At 36.7% G+C, this 21,724-nt stretch overlaps 1 protein-coding gene across 5 annotated transcripts in view; it reads right to left on the bottom strand.

Annotated features, from left to right (window-relative positions):
- LOC120413371 (serine/threonine-protein kinase tousled-like 2) overlaps positions 1-21,724 on the bottom strand; it is a 201,370-nt gene that overhangs the window by 53,434 nt on the left and 126,212 nt on the right. Inside the window, exon 1 of one of the 5 annotated variants that reach the window (XM_039574156.2) lies at positions 4,033-4,448. The exons of the other annotated variants lie outside the window; for them this stretch is intronic. Within the exon in view, the coding sequence (XP_039430090.1) occupies positions 4,033-4,140 (108 nt within the window). The 5' untranslated portion in view covers positions 4,141-4,448. Of the gene's footprint in view, positions 1-4,032; positions 4,449-21,724 lie in introns of those variants that run through there. 5 annotated transcript variants of the gene reach the window in all.

Below are 21,724 nucleotides of genomic sequence, written 5' to 3'. Positions count from 1 at the left end.
ACCTAAAATCATAATAAAAAAATAACCACAACCAACTAATCAACATCATCACCCAGTCCCAGTCAGGCAAAAACCATCAATCGCTTAAAAGGCCAGCAAACCACTGCGTTCAACTGACTCTGAATGAATCGACGCCAAACGTGTATTGGTGTAAGTAATGTTAAACACTTCCTTGTATGGGTGTGTGCGCAGCAGTTTGCCAAAACAACAACAACAACAACAACACTTCTCAATTACCCCTGTGAGAAGGAGCGCAGGTGAATCCACCGACCCACTCAATTATTATCATTTTCACTGTGTTTTTCCACTTTGCACCCCTCCTCTCCGCGCGCGGTGCGTGTTGTTCCGAATATCTTTTAATTTTTGCGCCGATCAAACACACTGTGAATTTGCGGTTTTCGGCAGACTCCGCAAACAAAAAGTTTGCGTACAATGAAACCATTTTTTTTTTGTGTGGGCACTTTTTGACACCAAGATAATCGAATTACGTACACAAATACGATGATGACGTTTTGACGGCGCGCCGTCGATGCTTGTGTTGACGCAGTTGACACCTCTGTTGACACCAAGTCAAGCTAGACAATGTGAATGGGTCCATGTTTGTTTGTAAACAAACAAAGCGTCTCGTTCACGTCAGTTGAATTTGGTTAAAAAAACATATTGGCCCATTAACATTGTTTTGCTTGAAATGTTCTACTGGGGTACAAATCAAGCAAAAAAGTGAATCTTCCAAAGACGAAATGTAAACAAACAGTCCATCCTGCACCCAGCAAGAGCAGGTAAAAGGGTATGTTTGTTTATACTTCGACTTTGGCCCATTAACATTGTTTTGCTAGAAATTTGTACAGAGAAAGAAGGGATTTCTACGTAAAAATATGTCTTATCTGACAGTTCTCAAATTTGACATATTTTTAGAGTCAATTGGTCAAAACAATGTAAAAGGGTAGTTCTCGATTAAATTTTCAAAAGGTCCTATCCGCATAGGAAACCCATGACTCAGAGGTTGTTTTGAAAATTTACTCTAGAGTTGTGGATTTGAAGACAAACAGTATTTCCGCAGACCAGCTGTCAAAGTGGAAAAAAAAACAAGTAATCGATTTTTCCGTGCGTCAAATGAAGATGAGCCATGTTTGCTCAGCCGTTAAAAGTGTATGATCCATTACGTCAAAAATGTTTGATGTACACAAACAGTAAGATCCCGATTTTTTTTAAATCCATTTTCAATTATATATTGTCAAACAAAAAAGGTAACTACTACCAATCACTTCCAAGCATCTCTCACAAATACTATCAAGCGTCATAAAAAAGCGTTGATTATTTTTCAATTAAAGAAAATTTTTCAAAAGGTTCAATCTGTTTAATTTTTTTTAGAGATTTATAACTTTGAAATATTTTTGAACAATTTTTTCTTTATGTCCAGGCTGTAAAAGTTTAGGATTACGTATGAAAATGCGTGATTTTTTTCGTGATTGCTTTATTTTTGGGATTTCTTAATTTTTTAATTTAAAAGTTTTATTATTTGAAGATTTTTAGATTTCTCTTTTTTATTTCAGGATTTTCAGAGTTAACTTTTTGAAATTTTTGGATTTTCAAATTGCTAGCACTCAGATTTTTATGCTAAACTTCGACATAATTCTGCCAAAAATAGAATAAATTATCGCTTGATAGACAAAAAATACGATATTCGGCAAATTGTGAGTGATTTTGAAGAATTTTCAGCGAAAAATAACAGTTAATTTGCTGAAAAAATAAGTTGTTCTGTTTTCGGCAGAATTCTGCAGAACTCTAGAATAAAAAATGTTTATTCGATCTTTTTAGGCCTGGTGGGTCATATTTACTCAACAATCAAAATTATCTAAACAAGCTTATAAGTTTTGTTTAGTCATTAAACAACATTTTTCCAATAATCATCTAAAAAATATTGTTTTCAAAAATTTCAGGCCCCATTCTGGGTTTTAAGATTTTAAAATTTTCAGATGATTTGATTTTAATTGTTTTGAATTTTGCATTTCAGATTTCCGGACATTAAGATTTTTAGATTTCCAGATATTTAGAATTTTTTTAGTTCTTTTACATGCGAAAAAAGAGGTGTTTTTCAATAATTTGCAGCCTAAAACGGTGATGAGTTAGAAATTTTGTGTCAAAGGGACATTTATGTAAAATTGGACGCCCGATTTGATAACATAAACACTAAAAAAGTTTTTTAAAAACTCTGCCTTTTTCCGTTACTCAACTGTAAAAAAATTGGAACATGTCATTTTAAGGGAAATTTAATGTACTTTTCGAATCCACATTAACCCAGAAGGGTAATTTTTTCATCTAGAACAAAATGTTTCATTTTAAAATTTCGTGTTTTTTCTAACTTTGCTGGGTTATTTTTTAGAGTGTTACAATGTTCTACAAAGTTGTAGAGCAGACAATCACAAAAAAAAATATTTAAACATAAACGGTTTGCTTGTAACCATCACGAGTTATCGCGATTTTACGAAAAAAAGGTTTTGAAAAAGTTATTTAATGCGTTTCTCTTTGTTTCGTCGTCCATGTCTGTCGCGGCTGACCATGAACGGCAATGATCGACGACACCCAACTTTATAACCTTTTTTCAGAATTTCAACTTAAAGTTTTTAGGATTTTTAAAATGCTACTTCTCAAAACAAAATATTTATTTTTAGACATACATTAAATTTTTATTTGAATGATACGAAATGACTATAAACGATTTTTATATTTATATTTCATTATTTTGGTAGATTTTTACAACTGTTCTAGATATTTAGAACTTTAAATCTTAAGAATTTTCAATAAAAAAACAGATTTAGGTTTTAAGGTTTCGCGAATTTTCGATTTTATTTCTATAATTTTTATATTTCTAGATTCCCATGTTTTGAAATTTCTAGACTTTTAGATTCCTGGAATTTTTTAGACTTTTAGGATTTTAAATTAAGAGATTTTTATTTTTTTTTACATAAATGATTTAATGTTTTGAAGTTTCTAATCCCCATTAACCAATTTAAATTATTTTGCTTGATTTGTAATGTCCAAATTGATTAGTTAGAAATCATTTTATAAATTAAAGGATTATTTTCAAAATAAGGTAAGCCATTTTGTAAACACAGCTTTTTTATCAATGCAAAACAATGTAAAATTACCAAATACGAAGACTAAAAAACAGCAGAATGCATGCCAGATGATGTTCATATAATGAATGAAAGAACTAACAATTAGCTTTGTTGAGTACGAATTACACATTATTTAAGATCATCAGAAATCTCGAAGATTGCTCCTCGCCATCGCAAAAAAAAACCTAAAAATCATTTTTTTCTATAGAAAAAAAGGAAATCAAAGCTTAACTGTCACCAAATCTGTTGACATCTATGACAGAAGCACTGATAACGGATGTCAAGAGATTCGAACCTAGGCTCTTTGCATGAAAGCCCGTCTCTTTACCTCTGAACCACAACGACTTGAAGGTGGTTGAAGGAGGCAGAAAGCAGTCGTGGTCATCACCGGTGCACTCTCTTTTTAGGTTTATCTGAGGAATCTTTTCAAAAAGGCGTACTCATGGATGTAAACAAATCAACTTTAGTAAATCCAGATTTTTTTTTTTTTTTGAAAAGGTCCTATATTCTATTGTCTTTCATATGTTTATAGGACCTAATAAAAAAAAGTCGAGAAATGTTTACTTTTTGTACGAATTTGAAGATTTGGTTATGACTTCTTTGTATGTTTTGAATTCGTTTATCAGTATTGACCTGTTCCAAATTGAAATGTGTCAAACCAGTGGGGTTCCACCGTACAATTACAGGGTGGGCACCTCCGGAAGGTGTACAGTACACGCGCTGTTGTTGTTTGTTGTTTTGGAATTTCGCAAAGACGATGCGCGGCCGCAAACACGACACACACGGGTAAAATGTGTGTTGTTTCAGTCGAGTGAGCTAATCTCTTTTCTCTCTCTCTCTCTTTTTAGTGTGGACGTCGATTGGGGGCTAACAACCAAGAAGACGAGCAGGAAGAAGTGGCGCGTTCACTTACGTAGATATAGTAGGAAGAGCTCAACATGATATCCAAGTTTTTCTTCTGCACTGGCTGCTGCTGCTTCTGCTTCTTCTTTGGTGCCTGCTGCTGCTGCTTGTTCTTCATTGAGCTGTGCTGTTTTTTCTTCTTCCTCTCTGGTACCGCTGCTTTCCCAACACACTCGCTTCCCGAAACTGCTTCCGTTTCTTCAGCTGAACCTGCGCACCGAACTTCGGGATTCCTAGTGGTTCAGCTGCTGGCACTGCTGCTGCCGAGGTGGCGAACTACCGTGCCGAGGAGACAGTGGTTCCTCGGGCCGGTTGATCAGCAGAGTGCGGCTGCAGGTTGGTGGCAGGTGGCGATCCCGAAGCTGGTGCATGACTCTAGAAACACAAAACTTGAACTACACTGCGGTGGAGCCTCTTGGGACTTGTGTTTCCTTGCAAAATTGCGAACAAAGACACTGAGCGAGCGCAGATTTCTATTGCCTTTCCACTTTTCGGTCACCGCTACTGCTGCTGCTGCTGCTGCGGGTACTGCCGACCTCCACTTCTCCGCCGAGCTGTGTTTGTGGGTGTTCCGACACGACTTTGCTGTGTGTTGGTGTCTCGGTACTCACTCACTGGGAACTGTTATAAATGCGAATAACAGCAATAATAATACACTCTACACTCTAGCAATAACAACAACAAACAACTATGTGCATTTGATATTACTCTCTTCGTGCCTTGCACCCTCCTTCGTTTATTCAGCACGATCTTCTTGGTTTCTTGCTTCTCCTGCTCTTCCGAACACCGTGCTCTGCTTGTTATTGTTGGTACTGCTGCTGCTGCTGCTGCTACGGCTCGCTGTCGTCCCCGTCGACTTATTCTTCTTGAACACAATTTTAATTTCTGCTATGTTGCCAATACTCTACCACGAATCGAGCGCTCACACACACATTTTTTTTCCTTCTTTTGCCTTCCTCTCGTTTGCTTTGCCGCACTCACACCGCTCTTCCCTCTTCTCTACCTCTTTGATTTGCTTGCTTCAGCGCGCACCCCGTACACCTAGCTATCGCCAGCAAGCTCGTGAACCCATCGATCGGGTCGTCGTGCACGATTCGTCTCGACTAAACCCCGTTTCCACCTACCCTTCACGGATTCTCACTACTAATCACGGTACGCACTGTAATCACACTTGGATCCTCTTCGGTGTTCACCGTACAGCTTCTTCCAGCGCACTGCTCCCGTACACCTGTACACCTGACACACTCTACGCTGCTGATAATCCGCAAAGTCCGGACTCGCTGATCCAATCGGCTCCACGCGCTGGAGCAAATTGGGTGTATCCTCCACGATTTTCCTTCTTTGTTACTGCCGACACTCTGCTGCTACTGCTACCACTTGTCTTGGTCTGGTAGTCTCCTACTCCAGCAAGTTCCGCCGACTGTCTACCCGCTTCGTCTCCTCTAGCAACCGCCGAACAGATTGTGTCACATCTGATTCTTACAAACCCACTGTGTTCTCACTCTCCGCGCTCGCGCTCTCGTTCTCTCTGCCCACTCTGTCTGTGCCGACAGCTCGCGATGTTGTGATCCGACTAAATTGAGGCAAATTCAGCGCTGCCTCTTACTTTCCCCCCTGCGAGAGTTCTCTCGCCGCGACCCTTTCGAACGTCGTCTAACTCACGTCGCACCGAGTTTCACCTCAAAAAGCGTTAACGTGCAACACCCCGAAAAAAAAAACGCGCTCCAATTATTGGAACGCCACGACGAGTAAATCAATATCCGAGAGAGAGCGTCGTAGTAGGCCGCCACTCGATGCACTTTCTTCCACCTCCTTGTCAAAACCGCGACCGTGTCGGCCCGACGTCGACCTCAAACAAACCACCCGGGCGCGCACGAGAGGGAGTTGTAACAACACACGGACGAGACGTTCGCCAAAGTCTAACTGAAGCGCCGGTGATGGATATTCTGAGTGCGCGACCAAACCAGCAGCAGCAGCTGTTTGGGCCGTTCCGTCTCTCCGTCCCGCAAAAGTCCGGGGGACCAGAGCGAGAAGGTGATTAACCCACCGCCACCGAGAAGGAGTGAGAGACATTCGAGTGCGCGCGAGAGAGAGCGAGCGAAACGTCAAACTCGACCAAGAGGAACTCAGCGCGAAGAAAGAAGTGCAAGAGAGAAGAGATATCCGAAAAACGACGAATTGATATTGTATTATGATATTATACAATTTTCCACATTCCGGGCTTCGCACCCCTCGGAAGGAACTCGCGCTTGACATACCCCTCGTCAGGTTTGCCTTGTTGAGGTGGGGTCACTCATTCTCTCTTGTTTTTCTTTTCGACTGGATGATTCCACAGACGATTGCCTAAACCTCGAGAACTCTCGAGTGAAGTGGAAAAATCCAAAACTATTTGAATAGATGGACGCGTTCGTGCGAGAGAGGGTCCGACTACTGCCACTTGAACGTCGGAGTACAGGGTTCAAATGATTGTTTTGATTTTCGTCAGAAAAAGCTTGTGACAGTTCGACAAAACTTGTTTACTACCTGTAATTCGCCCTAATAAAATGTTTCCCTCGAATCGGAATCGATTAGAGAAAAGGTCATAAACGTGTAATTTTCCGTTCAACAAAGGATGCTTCCAAGAAGGATCGTGTCAAAGCGGAATTGGGACATCTGGGCTGGGCACTAATACATCGCTGGGATCTTGCGGAGGAGACAAAACAGCTGTTTCGGGAGTTTTAGGAACAAAATAAAGCGCATTTCAGGTCAAAAGAGATCGTAAAAGTGTCATCACTCGGGGCAGGGTTGAGTGCAGTTCAAATAGAACCTTTCTAATACGTAGCCTTAGTTGGGAGATTTATGAGGTGGTTGACAGTGGAACGAGCACAATAAAAAGGGACGACGACCTTGGTGGAAAGTTTGTGGAACAGCAATTTTCAATGTTTGCATTACAGAAGGTTGATCAAGATCGGGTACACCCAACAAGGGAAAGCCTTCGATCGATGCAGCACATTCGAGAACACCCAATAATTTATTACAACGAATAAAGCGATCAGCCTTACCTCGTTGTGTTTACCGCAGAGAGGATTCTGAGAACGGATTAGATTTCGCAGAATTTACAGGGGAGGAAGGATGCGTGGACATACCGTACAAAACGCTTATTATGATTCTATGAGGCGTTCTATGAGGGGTTTTTTTCTAAATACTATTTTTTTTAAATAATCACAAATATTTGTGTCTAATTAAGCCGAATGTTGCATGGATTTTGACAACTGAGCAGTTCTCCACAAAAATAACCACATATTTTTTAATGTTTTTTTAATCAGGCTTACATTTTTTGAGGTTTCCTCTTTAACCAAAGAAGGTGTTTTCGATCATTAGTTCGTCCATACAAGTCTCCATTAGGGTTGTAACAAAAAAATGTATTTAAGGGACACCCCCTGGCTCGATTCCTTAGGCAAAATTAAGCATCTGTGCTAATGTTGAGCCAAATCGGTTCCAAAATGTATCCATTCAATTTTGGCAGCTGGTTTGTTTTAGAGGACCCGAAAAGAAACTGTTGAGCCACAAGAATTTATATTGAATATTTTTTACCCAAAACATAATGAATTATAATGAAAAAAAAAAAAATCTTGGGGACGTTCAATAATGACGTAACACATCAAAAACCTATATTTTTGGTAAATTAAAAAATTTATTCAAGTTATTACATAAATCAATCAAAAATCATGTCCATAAATTACAATATGATATTTATGGTTTGATATGTGAGAAAAACAGAATTTATTTTTGCTTGTGAATAAGGTTTCTATATCGTTAATTATGTAATCAAATATAAAGTAGTTCTTCCTTTAAAAAACAGTTTTTAATGACTTCATGTTACCAAAAACAGGATGGCACTGTAGATGTCTAAATCTTCTTTTTTTTCAAATAATAATTAACTATTTTCACTTAAGGTGGAACGGGACGCCAATTCTTGAACAAATTCTGTTCAACTCAAATCAATTTCTGAACTCGACACATTTCTTGCAATCAAGCTATTTAGTAGCCGCAAAAAAAAGTTGCTTACAAAAACTCGAGTCGTTGTTGCCAATATGGCGCTGGCTTCCCGTATCACCTTAAAGTCGTAAGATTTCCAGAAATCTTTTTTTTTTCTAGTGGTTGCAAAAATCCAAAATGGCGCCCAACAACTGTGCCGAACTAGTGGAAGCAAGTGCAGCGAAATAAAATCACCTAAAAAGCGCATTTTTGTTTCGCGTTGGTAGACTGCTAGGTGGGACTCTTACTTGCGATGCGATTATTATTTTCGCTTCTTTCTCTGACAACCACCACCACCACCGTCACATTCACATCACAATGTTGCCGCACTTACGCCGGTTTCTCTGTTCGAAACAATTTTGTTCGTTTCGTTTGTTCAGTTGTTTTCAGTAGCAGTGCATTTCCTTGTTTTTAGCATTTTCATTTTTGACGATACTGTGTACTAATGCCTTATTTTCATAAAGTGACGCAAGTGCCATTTTTACATTTATGTAATATTTATAAATATATGGGCAACCACAGAATATAATACAAAGTGATGTAAGCAACAACTTGTTTACTGATTTAATCAGAAACATTCTGGAGCAAAAAATGAGAATTTCGTTATTGGACCTTTTCAAAAAAAATCTCCGAATATTCTGGGATGTCAAAGTGGCACTTACGTCACTTTTTGTACCAAAAAGGGCAGTATTGCCGTTGTCGATAAATTCTTATCCATCGCGCTGAGTGCGTTCAGTAGCGCAACAAGGAAAAACGACCACACCGAAATGATGATTTGAGCTGTCAGTTTTGCACCAAAAGGGAACACACTGGATGAAAACGGAGAGAGTGGAAGGGAAAATGCGCAAAATTACGAAAATCGAATTAAAAAGTGCACGAGGCGAACAAATTTCGCCTGCTTCACTTTTTTTCTTTCTTTATTTTGCACTTTCTGGTGTGCAAATTTTTCTTCCTCTTCTTGTTTTATTTTTCTGCTGTCATTACTCTTTTAGTTTTCAATTTTTGCTGTTTTTTCCGTTGGTGGTGGTGGTGTGTGAAGCAATGCCTGTTTTGCGCTTAACGTCAACATATTTTCTCATTTTTATTTATTACATATGCGCGCGTGGAGGAGCTTTAATAACACTGGCTGCTCTTTTTTCACTTCTTCTTTTTTCGCCAACTTTTTCTTGCGCTTTCGTCGCCTCTCTGTGTTCAAATTGTGTGTTGCGGGGAAGGAAAGTGAGGGGGTGGAGGTGGAGGTGGCGGTTGGGTTTTTATGGGTTACCCTGTCTTTCGAACGATTTTGCCTTTTTCCTCATCACACCATCGCCACACCGTCATCGCCATCATCATCAGCAACATCATCATAGTGAACTCTTTGGCAAAGCTTTCTTGTTGGGTTGATATGTGCCGCTGATGGTACCGTAAAACCGTAGCTACACAGCGCTAGCAAAATGTAAAATTCCGTACCCACACACATTCATACACGTTTTGTGCTATTTTGTGTGCTCTCGCTTTTTCCAACCTCGAAAATCAATCTTTGCATAAGTACAAAATGGCCGAAGATAGGTTGAAACTCTCGAAGAAAAGTTACCCATCGATAGTCGCAATGTAATGCCTTCACGTAAATCTTTGGCTGAAAATTGTGTATTCCGAAGTAGACGATCGAGAGTAAAATGATCTCGATTTGGGTTGAGAGGTTAGTGGTAACACCAAGAGCATAATGATCCCGAAATACCAATCTACACACACTAACAAAAAACCAACAGGTCAAAGGTTTTCAAAATGAACCCAAGAGTAAAATGCTCTCGACTGCATCGGGCATTATCATCTCAATCCATTCACCCGATCTTTCAGACTGAAAGCTCTTTTCTCTAGGTTGGGTGATGTACAGCTTTGTGTATAAGGTGTACTGAAAAGCAATTTTCATAAATAGTTGAAATATGCAAAAAAAAGGATTCGTAACGGAAATCAAACCCAAGACCTTCGACTCAGCAATGCAGTGCCTTTACAGTAAGGGTCACCACTTCGAATAAAACAAACAAAAGCCGTAAGCGAAAACTTGACAAATGATCCAATTTGGCTGCTCTTGGACAGATTTGAGGCCTTTTTACTCTCGGACGTCTGCTGTGGGTGTAACAACGAATTTTTGAAAATCGATAGTGAGAATCGATTCCCTAGACAATTTTACATAAAAGTCTCCATATTGACCATTGTCTTATGTCCAATTCTTGTGAAGATACAGCGGTTTTAAAAATAAAAATGTTGAAAAAATAGGTTTTTTGGTGATTTTTGGCAGATTCTATAGGACAGACTTGATTTTCAGTCTCGTGAATATTTTTACCGGAAAGCTCGTCCAATTTCCCATCACCTTCAAATTTAACTTTTTAACTTAAAAATTGAAAAATCTTTCAGTGTATTTTTTCCAAAAAGTCCGTCCAATTTCCTACAAGTTTTTCTTTGACCACTTTTTTATACGATGCAACGGATTCGAGATACAGTGATTTTTAAATTACAAAATACATTTTTTTTAAATAACCTACGCCCTTCTCAAATGTTATTTTCGAGTACAATTGGCTCCATATACACAGAAATGGCTTGTATAAGCCTAGGATAACATGTCTACAAAGAGAGGGTCGGGTACAAAAGTACCAGAAAAATTCCTGATTTGAGCTGGAATTGCTCTATTACAATCTACAAGACTGAAAATTCATTGATCAGACGAAGTTTTTTTTTTTTAAATAATTCCATGTATACATTTTTGTCATTTAAATATCAGAGAACAAAAAAAATACATATTTCCAAAAGTTTTGTACAAAAAATCATCAAAACATAAAAAATGCCTAAAATTAAACATGAGCTTTTTATTGCAATGCGCATGCCTTGTTTGTTTAAACATTGAAATCAGGTTAGGATCCTGCAAATATTTTTGTTCGTAGTTTTTATACCACGGACAGAAAAAAGGTCAAGAGGTGGTTGATTATTTTGTGGCTAAAGACAATCGTAATTTCTCAAATGTAAAAAAAATGATTTTTTTTTTTTTTTTAGAATTATTAAATAATTTCACAGATAGGGTATTGTAACCATTAGTGGACCCCCTAGTAGAGCCGAGGCACATTTTTCACAAATTTTCAATATGTTAAGCACTTTTTCATAACCCTTTGTACAAAACAATGAAAACTGAAGTCTTTTGAACAATTTTGACTATTTGTTTCCTCAGTTTATTTGTTTATGAGCAGAAAAATAGCCATTTGAAAAAAAAATTTTTTTTTACCTGTTATGGACCCCCTTTTCCTCTAGTGGACCCGGGTCCATAATCCGATTGTGGACCCGGGTCCACTATATGCAAACTGTTTTTTTTTTGCCAAATTTAACCGATATTTGATATTTTGATGCATGGTGTAGGTCTAATGATAGATATAATGAATAAAAGATGGATTTTGCTCACTTTTCATCATAAACAAATATGTTTCGTTAACAAATTTGGCTTTAAACAACAAAAAAACCTAACAGACATTTAAACACATTTGTTTCCGAAAAAGATCAGAGAAAACGTTTCAAAAACCACTGTAAACATAAAAATAATAAAAAAAAGTTATTTTGATGCATATTTTTTCATATTAATTACATAAATGGTTGACCGAAACTTAAGGGGTTATATACATGTAAATCGTCAAAAATGTCCGAGGTTAGTGTGAGCACACATTTAAACTTTTTTATAATCTTTTTGCAGGGCATTTAAACATTTTCATCTATTAACAAAACAAATTTGAAGACATTTGGATGTACCATTGCCGAGATATAGCTATTTTAACCCTCTACTGCCCAAATTTTTTTTCGAAAATATTTATTTTTCCCGTATTCAGGAGGTCATTTTGAGCAACTTTTGTTCTACGAAAAACTTTACCTCTCTTGTTTTATGTTTTTCTTGTTTTATTTATAGTATTTTAATTTGCATTTATCTTGTTTAGTTTATGTTTGTTTTTGGTAGTATTTGGCCTATTCTAACACCTAATATAATTACATTTTGCCTATCTATTTTTTTGCAATTCCGTCGTGAAACTACTTACTTTTCCTGTCATTCTTGAACGACGAAATAGCATACTTTTCTGTACCAAAAATAACAAAATCGAATAGCAACACTTTTCAAAATAAATGCTGAAAAGTTCTTCTTTTCAGCACTGAAATGGGTGCTGAAAAGTTGAACTTTTCAGCACTTGTTTCGAAAAGTAACACTTTTCAACATTTTTTTGATTTAAACGATTTATTGACAAAATACATGAAAATTCGACTTAAAATTTCACTCAATGGGTGTTTTTCGAAATTGCAAAAAATGTTGTATGGAATACGTTGCAAGAGTTGTTTTTTTCAGCACTCGTCGTATTTATCCAACTCGGTGAACCTCGTTGGAAAAATGTACGACTCGTGCTGAAAAATTCCTCTTTTTGCAACTTGTTGCATAAACTACTATTTCATAAATAGTTAAACTATGCAAAAAAATGATTCGTAACGGAAATCGAACCCAAGACTTTCAACTCAGCAATGCAGTGCCTTTACCGATTGTAAGCGAATACTTGAAAAATGAACAAATGATCATATTTGGGTGTTGGTTTGTGTTCAAGGGTTTTAATACATTTTCGCGGACTTTTTACGCTCGGACGTCTGCTGTGGGTAAAGTAACGTTAATTTTTTTCCCAAATCACTACATCAGCGTATTTGTTATTGGAACAGAAATAGGCCCAGAATGCACTGCGGTAGAGCCAAAAAGAGTTGCATTTTATTCGCTACCGAGTGGAAATGAAAAAAAAAATGGTAAAATAAAATAAAACGATAGCACTGAGCAGAGCAAACGAAAAATGAAAACTAGTTTTCACTGGGTTTGGACGGGGCTTTGCCGGTTTGGTTTCGCGACTCTCAATGCGATGTCGAAATACATACTTTGCAAAGTAGAGTGCTCGGTTTTAGCTCTATAGAGTTCGTCTCTACCCCCTTCCCCTCCCCCCACTTCAAAGTGAAACTTGTTCTTGATTGTGTGTTGTTCTTCTTTTCGGCTGCGCTGCAGTTTTTCCAGTGAGTGATACCTACCTACGCGACCAGCGAGTTGAACTATGTCTACAGGGCTATTTTATTCAATCTTTCCTATTCCTCGGCGGCCGGCCGCCATATTGCCGTAATGTGGCCTCCTTTCCCTTAAACACCCTCCAAACCCCACCTCGTGTGCATTTCCCCCCGCCCGAACGCAGGCAGTAGCAATAGAGCTAATCGAGGTGCGCGCAAAACTTTACAACCCCAGACTCCCAGCCCGGTTGAGTCGCGGTGAAACCTAATCGGTGACACGTTCGACATTCAGCCGAACTAAAGCTACTGAACAGTGAACACACACACGCGGGGCGGCCATCTTGGGGCTAGTTGACTGATGGTTCGGACGGTTTCGCATTCCGTCCCCCATCCGAGTCAGCGAGTGTGTGTGTGTGTGTGTTTATGGCAGAGCACCGAGATTATAACCTTACGAGGAGCATCTCATCTCGCGATGGTCACTGGACACTGGCTGACTAAGTTACGTCATTCGAACTGCTAGAGTAATGAAATCATTTGGCAGCAATATTTTTTCGGAAGACCATGTAGGTTTCACTACTGATTTGAAGTTTGGGAACTTCGTGGATTCATAGGTTTCCATACATTCAAAACAATTTTAAACTTTGTTTAGTGCAGCTTAACAAAACCGGCAAAAGCTGATTTGTTTTAGGTTAAAAATAATTAACTGTGCCAATTTTAAACCAAATCGGTTAAGATTCAAGGGTCGCTATTAATCGTTGAAGTTTGTATGGAAAAATTATCAATATTGAATGGGGAACAGTAGTTGGAAAAATGCTAAAGTAGTTCCGATTTTGAAACCGGATAAAAATCCTGCTGAAGCCTCAAGCTATCGGCCCATTAGTTTGCTTTCATCTATTAGTAAATTATTCGAAAGAATAATTCTTAATAGAATGATGACGCACATTAATGAAAATTAAATTTTCGCTGATGAGCAGTTTGGATTTCGCCTTGGGCATTAAACTACTCATCAGTTGTTGAGAGTTTCAAATTTGATTCGGAGCAACAAATCTGAGGGCTATTCTACTGGCGCTGCTCTTCTAGACATAGAAAAAGCATTTGACAGTGTTTGGCATAAAGGTTTGATTGCGAAATTGAAAAGGTTTAAGTTTCCGATTTATATCGTGAAAATTATCCAAAATTATTTGACGGATCGTACTCTGCAGGTATGTTATCAGAACAGCAAATCTGATCAACTACCTGTACGTGCTGGCGTCCCTCAAGGAAGCATTTTGGGTCCAATTTTATACAATATTTTTACTTCTGACTTGCCTGATTTGCCCCCAGGATGTCAGAAATCACTTTTTGCTGATGATACAAGCATCTCCGCCAAAGGTAGAAAGAAGCCTTCGTGTCATCACAAGAAGATTACAAAAAAGCTTGGATATTTTCAATTCTTATTTGAAAGAATGGAAAATTACTCCAAATGCTGCAAAAACTCAACTTATTATTTTCCCTCACAAACCAAGGGCTGATTTTCTTAAACCAAAAAGTCATCACATTATAAAGATGAATGAGGTAAATTTAAAGTGGGAGGATAAAGTGAAATATCTTGGACTTGCTTTTGACAAAAACCTTACTTACAAGGATCACATTGAAAGTATACAGGTTAAATGTAACAAATATATAAAATGTTTGTATCCACTTATAAACAGGAATTCTAGACTTTGTCTCAAGAATAAACAGTTAATTTATAAACAAATTTTCAGACCTGCCATGCATTATGCTGTGCCGATCTGGACAAGCTGTTGCTTAACCAGGAAGAAAAAACTTCAGAGGATTCAGAACAAAATTCTGAAAATGATTCTGAAACTTCCTCCCTGGTTCAGCACCAGTGAACTTCATCAATTAGCCGAAGTTGACACTTTGGATGTTATGTCCAATAAGATAATTGATGCATTTCGACAAAAATCATTGCAGTCTTCAGCTGCATTGATCCGCTCTTTATATAGTTTATAAGTTAGTTTTAAGGTATCCCTTTCCCTTTTGTACATGTAGGACCTCCTACATTTGAAATCACTGAATAGCGAAAGCTACAATATTTCATGAATAAATGAAAATTACTAGTATTTAAAATTGAGGTGAAAAGTCATCGATTGTGATTGGACACTCAATAATATTTTAACTGAATGAATGTACATGGAAGAGAAAATCCGAATAAATATAAATTAAAAAAAAAATGAATGGGGAAAAGCAAAAAGATCAAAATTCCACCAACGGCGCCGTTTAATGGGTCGGATCTTTGCCAAGTGTGAGATTTTAAGTAAAATTTTATAATAAAAATCTTTGTCGAAGACTGCAAAACGATCCGAGTTAATCTTGACGAGTTGTTAGCGATTCAAGGAGGCCATTTTTAGATGAAAAGATTTTTTTACCAACTTAAACGATCGGCGACCCTTGGCACAAAATTGGCATAGTTACTTATTTTTGCCAAAGGAATCGAGTCAGAAGGTATCCCTGATTTCGATATTTGTATTGTCACCCTAATAAACATGTTCTTCTCACCAAAAACCTCGAGTATCCTTGAGTTAATCAAATTCGGCACTAAAGTTTTAAACAGCTTAAAAACAGTTTGCATGTTCGTGAAGCATGACGTTTAACACAAAAAACGGAAAATTCAGATCGAAGTTGGTGACACCAGGTTTAGAGTGTGTATTTGTACAGTGTGAAGGTGCCAGAAATGAGGGAGAAATTTTCCGATCTTTTCGATAACAATTTTTTTAAATCAAGACTAACATTTCAAAAGGACGTAATATTGAACGTTTGGCCCTTTTGAAATGTTAGTCTTCATTAAAAAAATGAAAATATCCTTTTCGAAAAGATCAGAAAATTTCACGAATGTTTCATATTTTAACATTGAAAATCGGACCATTAGTTGCTGAGATATCGACATTAGAAAATGGTGGGTTTTTTTTTGGATGAGACTTAGAAAACATCAATTATCCTGTTTTTAAATCTTTGCATGGCAATATCTCAGCAACTAAGGGTCGTATCAACAAAGTTCAAAAAAGCAAACAATAGAGAATTATCTCAGCTTTTCAAAAATATTTTTTTCAAAAGTTGGCAAACATGGGCACAAATTAAAAAAAAAATGAAAAATTGCGACTATTCTCAACAAAGTTACCTAAAAATGGCTATAACTTGAAAACAGTGCATTTTATCAAAATTTCACTACAGTACTTGATTGCAAATTCGATTTTAAATCGAAAAATGAAGTTGAAAATTTTTTGCGACCTATATTTCGATTTTATTGAAAAAAACAGTATTGATTCAAAATTTCATGGCTCGGTCAAAGATTTTTTTCCCATCCTGGAAATTTCTGAAAAGTTGCCATTTGATGTCTTCCAAAACATATCAGAAAATAAAAAAAATAAAATAGTGTTTTTTTCCAAATCAAGTTTTTGTTACAAAAAGTGAAATTAAAAATCACCAAATTTTTTTTTACCGTGTATCATTTTTTTTCAGTGTAGTCCTTATCCATACCTACAACTGTGCCGAAGACACAAATTCGATCAAAAGATACAGAATTTTGAATATTCATGCATCATTTTTGTATGGACAGCTGCCAAATTTGTATGGAAAATTATGTGGACAAACTAATGATGCAAAATGGCTTCTTTGGGCATACCAAAAGCACCAAAAAAGTTTCAGCCGGATTAAAAAATACAAAAAGAAAATCGAATGACCGAAATCTCAGAGAATTGCTCAGCAGCCGAAAAAAAAAATCAATGAGGGAAAATCATAAAATACCAGTTTTCACAGGATCAAGATTAACTAAAATTGAGCGAATGACGTTTTTAAAAGTAAATCGAGAATTTTGTTACAAATAAATGTATCAATATTATTACACATATTTTTTTTATAGAACTCAATTAAAATTAATTTTATTTAAATTTAATTAGAAAAAAATCTCAAATTTACAACAAATAAGTGCAAAATTTATTCTGATAACCACGCAGAAATTATACTCCCCAAATAACACCCGTAAAGCGTGTAATACAAAAGCGAATTAAGATAAAAGAAACCACTTAGCGTGTACGGCTCAACTCGAACGCGCTCGCTCGTATTGCTTACGTTTTTTTTTCGCTCTCCTCCTCTGCCTACACTCTTCGGCTCAAACACCATTGAAACGATCTCGCTCGTTTTAGCCGGCGAGAGCGGGCGCGAGCGCGCGCGACCCTGTTCATCATCATCTTCGCAACCAAAGCCGAGCCAGAGTTCAGTGCTCTTTTTCTGATGGTGGATTTTGCCTTCACTTTTTTGGTTTTCGGTGGGCCTCACTTTGGAGTGTTGTTTTTTTTTCGTGTGTAAAACACACGACCACATTTTAACAACTCCGCTGCCAAGTTAGCGCCTCTCCGGCTTAGGCCACCAATACAGCCATTCCCCATATATTAGCATCGGCTCATTTATATTCAAGGTCATTAAATTATTCAACACCCCCTCCTGCCCCGGATTTGGGCGTCCGCGCGATCCGATCTCCAGCGAGAGCAGCGATCATCTTTGACTCTTTTGCCGCGCGTGCTCTCTCTCTCCGCAGTTTGTTTTGAGAGAGAGATTTTCGTTGATGAACGATCGCTGAATCAGCGCTCAGCTGCGTCAAGTGGCTCGGTTAGTCACTCAATTTGAATGGTTTGTTGTGGTTGACTCGACTCCTCTTTGACTGACTCTTTGAAGGGGGAGATCGTTGCGATCTGCATGTCTGCTTTGGTTTGGTTTTGGTTTTGAGGAGGAGCAATTACCGAGGGGTGCGCGCGCTTGTGTGAAAATGTTATGAGCGATAAACTGCGTTAAAGAGCTGGGCGCTCCCCGAGTGGCGGAAGGTGTTAATACGATGATCAATTATGGCAGGTCACTAAATTTGAGATACCGGTTGAGATTATGACTGATTACATAATTTTAGTTTTGTTTGTGCTCTGCTTAATCAATCCAATTTCCGTAAGCCGGCAACAAAATTATGGGAAAATAATTTTTAGAAAATGTATTTTTAGACAAGTTTTTTATAGGTTTAAAATAGGAGTCGAAATCTTGTTTTCCTTAAAATTCGAAAATCTTGCATTGTCTTAAAAAGAATGTGGGTAATTCACATAAATAAGCACTTTTTGCATGATAAGTCTCCATACAAGTTTGCGGGCTGGTCATACAAAAAAGCATGTGAATTTTGGAAAATCTGTCTCTTGAGAAGGAATTTTCTGATCAATACGGTGTCTAGGGCAATGTTGTAGATAACGATGAGAAAAAAGGCACAAGGGATTTTTATCTGACTTTTTATCACTAACAATTAATTTCCTAACAGTTTTTTAAATTTTAATATCATGCCTAATATTCTAAAACGGTTGAAAACATCTTTTCTGATACATTCAGCACTGCATTTAACGGAAATTTAAGTTTTTATACAACCTTTTCAAATATTAGGCTAGATTATTAAAACTCCAAACTTTTTATCACTAAAAGCACAATTTATCATCTGAGCAATTTTCCACCAAAACCGGAAATGGATTATATTTATATTTTTTTATTTGGTTCAAACTTTGTGTGGTCATTACCTATGAACAAATAAGCCATTTTGGGTCCTTGGATAGCCCATAAAAGGATCCATACAAGTTTGTCAGCTGACCATACAAAAATGGAGGGAATTTTCTGATCGATTTGATGTCTTCGTCAACGTTACAGGTATTTTTGAGGACTATTTAGAAAAAGTAGGCAAACAATTTCTCAAAATCCGTATTTTTTAAATTTTTTTTTTTTTTGTGTAAGGCTGGTACAAATATTTTTAAAAGTTTTTGTCACCCCCCCCTTCAAAATTGGCCCGAAAAATCAGGGGGCAAAATAAATATTTTTACAATAAACTTCAAAATTTCAATGAAAATTCAAGTGCAACCAACTGAAATCAAATTAAATACATTCTCCTGCGTTTAAAATCATTTTTAGCATGTTTGGGTTTATTAAAAAATCTTAAGATTTTTTTAAAATTTTCGATGCAAAATCTTTTTTTTCGATACAGTTTTTGTTTTTGTCAGATCTTAGATTTTTTGAAAACTAATGATTGCAAAACAACTGAACCATTGTAAAATGCATTTTAAAACACTTTTTTCATTTAAATGTGAAGACTATGGCTTGTTATTAATTTTTTATATTTTTTTATTTTTTTGCCCCCCCCTTGACCTCGGCCAGGGCCGAGGGACAAAAACTTTTTTAAATATTTGCATCGGCCTAATGTGGTTTTCGGAAAAACAAAAGAAATTTTAATCACATTTTTTAGACAAATTTCATCGTTTTCAAAGAAATAGCCACTTGAAGTTAAATTTTAACTGGAAAATTCCCGTTTTTCGATATTCTAAAATAGTGTCCATGATTGTCCAATACTGAAAAAACTTTTTTTTAAAGTTCAGGAAATTAAAATAAAATTGCTTAAGAGACATTGGTTCCTGAAATACAGCGAATAAAAGAAAATGAAACAGGGTAATTCTCCGCCAACTCACACAGCAGTTGCCCCGACCCCTCTTCGATTTGCGTGAAACTTTGTCCTAAGGGGTAACTTTTGTCCCTGATCACGAATCCGAGGTCCGTTTTTTGATATCTCGTGATGGAGGGGCGGTACGACCCCTTCCATTTTTGAACATGCGAAAAAAGAGGTGTTTTTCAATAATTTGCAGCCTGAAACGGTGATGAGATAGAAATTTGGTGTCAAAGGGACTTTTATGTAAAATTAGACGCCCGATTTGATGGCGTACTCAGAATTCCGAAAAAACGTATTTTTCATCGAAAAACACGCTAAAAAAGTTTTAAAAATTCTCCCATTTTCCGTTACTTGACTGTAAAAATTTTTGGAACATGTCATTTTATGGGAAATTTAATGTACTTTTCGAATCTACATTGTCCCAGAAGGGTCATTTTTTCATTTAGAACAAAATTTTTCATTTTAAAATTTCGTGTTTTTTCTAACTTTGCAGGGTTATTTTTTAGAGTGTAACAATGTTCTACAAAGTTGTAGAGCAGACAATTACAAAAAATTTGATATATAGACATAAGGGGTTTGCTTATAAACATCACGAGTTATCGCGATTTTACGAAAAAAAGTTTTGAAAAAGTTGGTCGTCATCGATCATGGCCGTTCATGGTCACCCGCGACAGACACGGACGACGAAACAAAGAGAAACGCAAAAAGTAACTTTTTCAAAACTTTTTTTCGTAAAAAGGCGATAACTTGTGATGTTTATTAGCAAACCCCTTATGTCTATATATCAAAATTTTTGTTATTGTCTGCTCTACAACTTTGTAGAACATTGTTACACTCTAAAAAATAACCCTGCAAAGTTAGAAAAAACACGAAATTTTAAAATGAAAAATTTTGTTCTAAATGAAAAAATGACCCATCTGAGACAATGTAGATTCGAAAAGTACATTAAATTTCCCATAAAATGACATGTTCCAAAATTTTTTACAGTCGAGTAACGGAAAATGGGAGAATTTTTAAAACTTTTTTAGTGTTTTTTTCGATGAAAAATACGTTTTTTCGGAATTCTGAGTACGCCATCAAATCGGGCGTCTAATTTTACATAAAAGTCCCTTTGACACCAAATTTCTATCTCAACACCGTTTCAGGCTGCAAATTATTGAAAAACAACTCTTTTTTCGCATGTTCAAAAATGGAAGGGGTCGTACCGCCCCTCCGTCACGAGATATCAAAAAACGGACCTCGGATTCGTGATCAGGGACAAAAGTTACCCCTTAGGACAAAGTTTCACGCAAATCGAAGAGGGGTCGGGGCAACTTTTCTCGATTTCGTGTGAGTTGGTAGAGAATTACCCAACAAGAAAATTGTTTTTTTATATATCTCATCAAAACATTCCCACATTTTCTAAAGCCAACTTATGGTCCAATTTTCAATGTTTAAAAATGAGACATTTGTAAAATTTTATGATCACTTCGAAAAAAAAAAATTTTAAAAATTTTGGAATCAAGACTAACATTTCAAAAGTGCAAAATATTCATTTTAAAAGTATTTTATGTATTTTTAATAATTTTTTTAAAATTAATTGCTATTTTGCAAATATTTGAACAAAATTATAAAAAAAGCATATAAGTTGAAAAAGTGCACTTCAACGAAATAAATAAAATAAAATTTTAAAGTCATTTCGTATGGCGAGTGTCAACATTAAACGAAGTTTATACGATTTGTTGAGTTTCGGAAAACAAGTATCTCAGGATTCAGAGAACTTTTAAATCAAAAGATATGTCATTGAAAACTGTACAAAATGACGTTCTTAACTTAATTTGCCCCAAAATGCACGTGCGACAAGCAGGGATGGAATAATCGCAAAAAAAATAATTTTCGCTTGCGAACTTTTTTCACCCGCGAAAGAGAGAGGAGGCAAATCACGCAAAAGAAAATCGCTCCCGAAATTCTCCACAAAATCAATCTGCTGATGATTTTTTGTTGATTTCCTTGTCAGCACCACTTAATAATATTTATTTCACTTTGTTTACACACATTGCCCATCTACAAAATGTGACAGGTCATTTTTAGACATGTGACGTTACACTTGCAAGTGTAGTAGGGAAAAAGATGTTCCGCCGAATGATCATGATGATGATTTTTTTAGATTTTT

This window comes from Culex pipiens, chromosome 1, assembly GCF_016801865.2.
Source record: "Culex pipiens pallens isolate TS chromosome 1, TS_CPP_V2, whole genome shotgun sequence".
Classification (NCBI taxonomy): Eukaryota; Metazoa; Arthropoda; class Insecta; order Diptera; family Culicidae; genus Culex; species Culex pipiens.
This window is presented reverse-complemented; position numbering and strand designations above follow the sequence as displayed.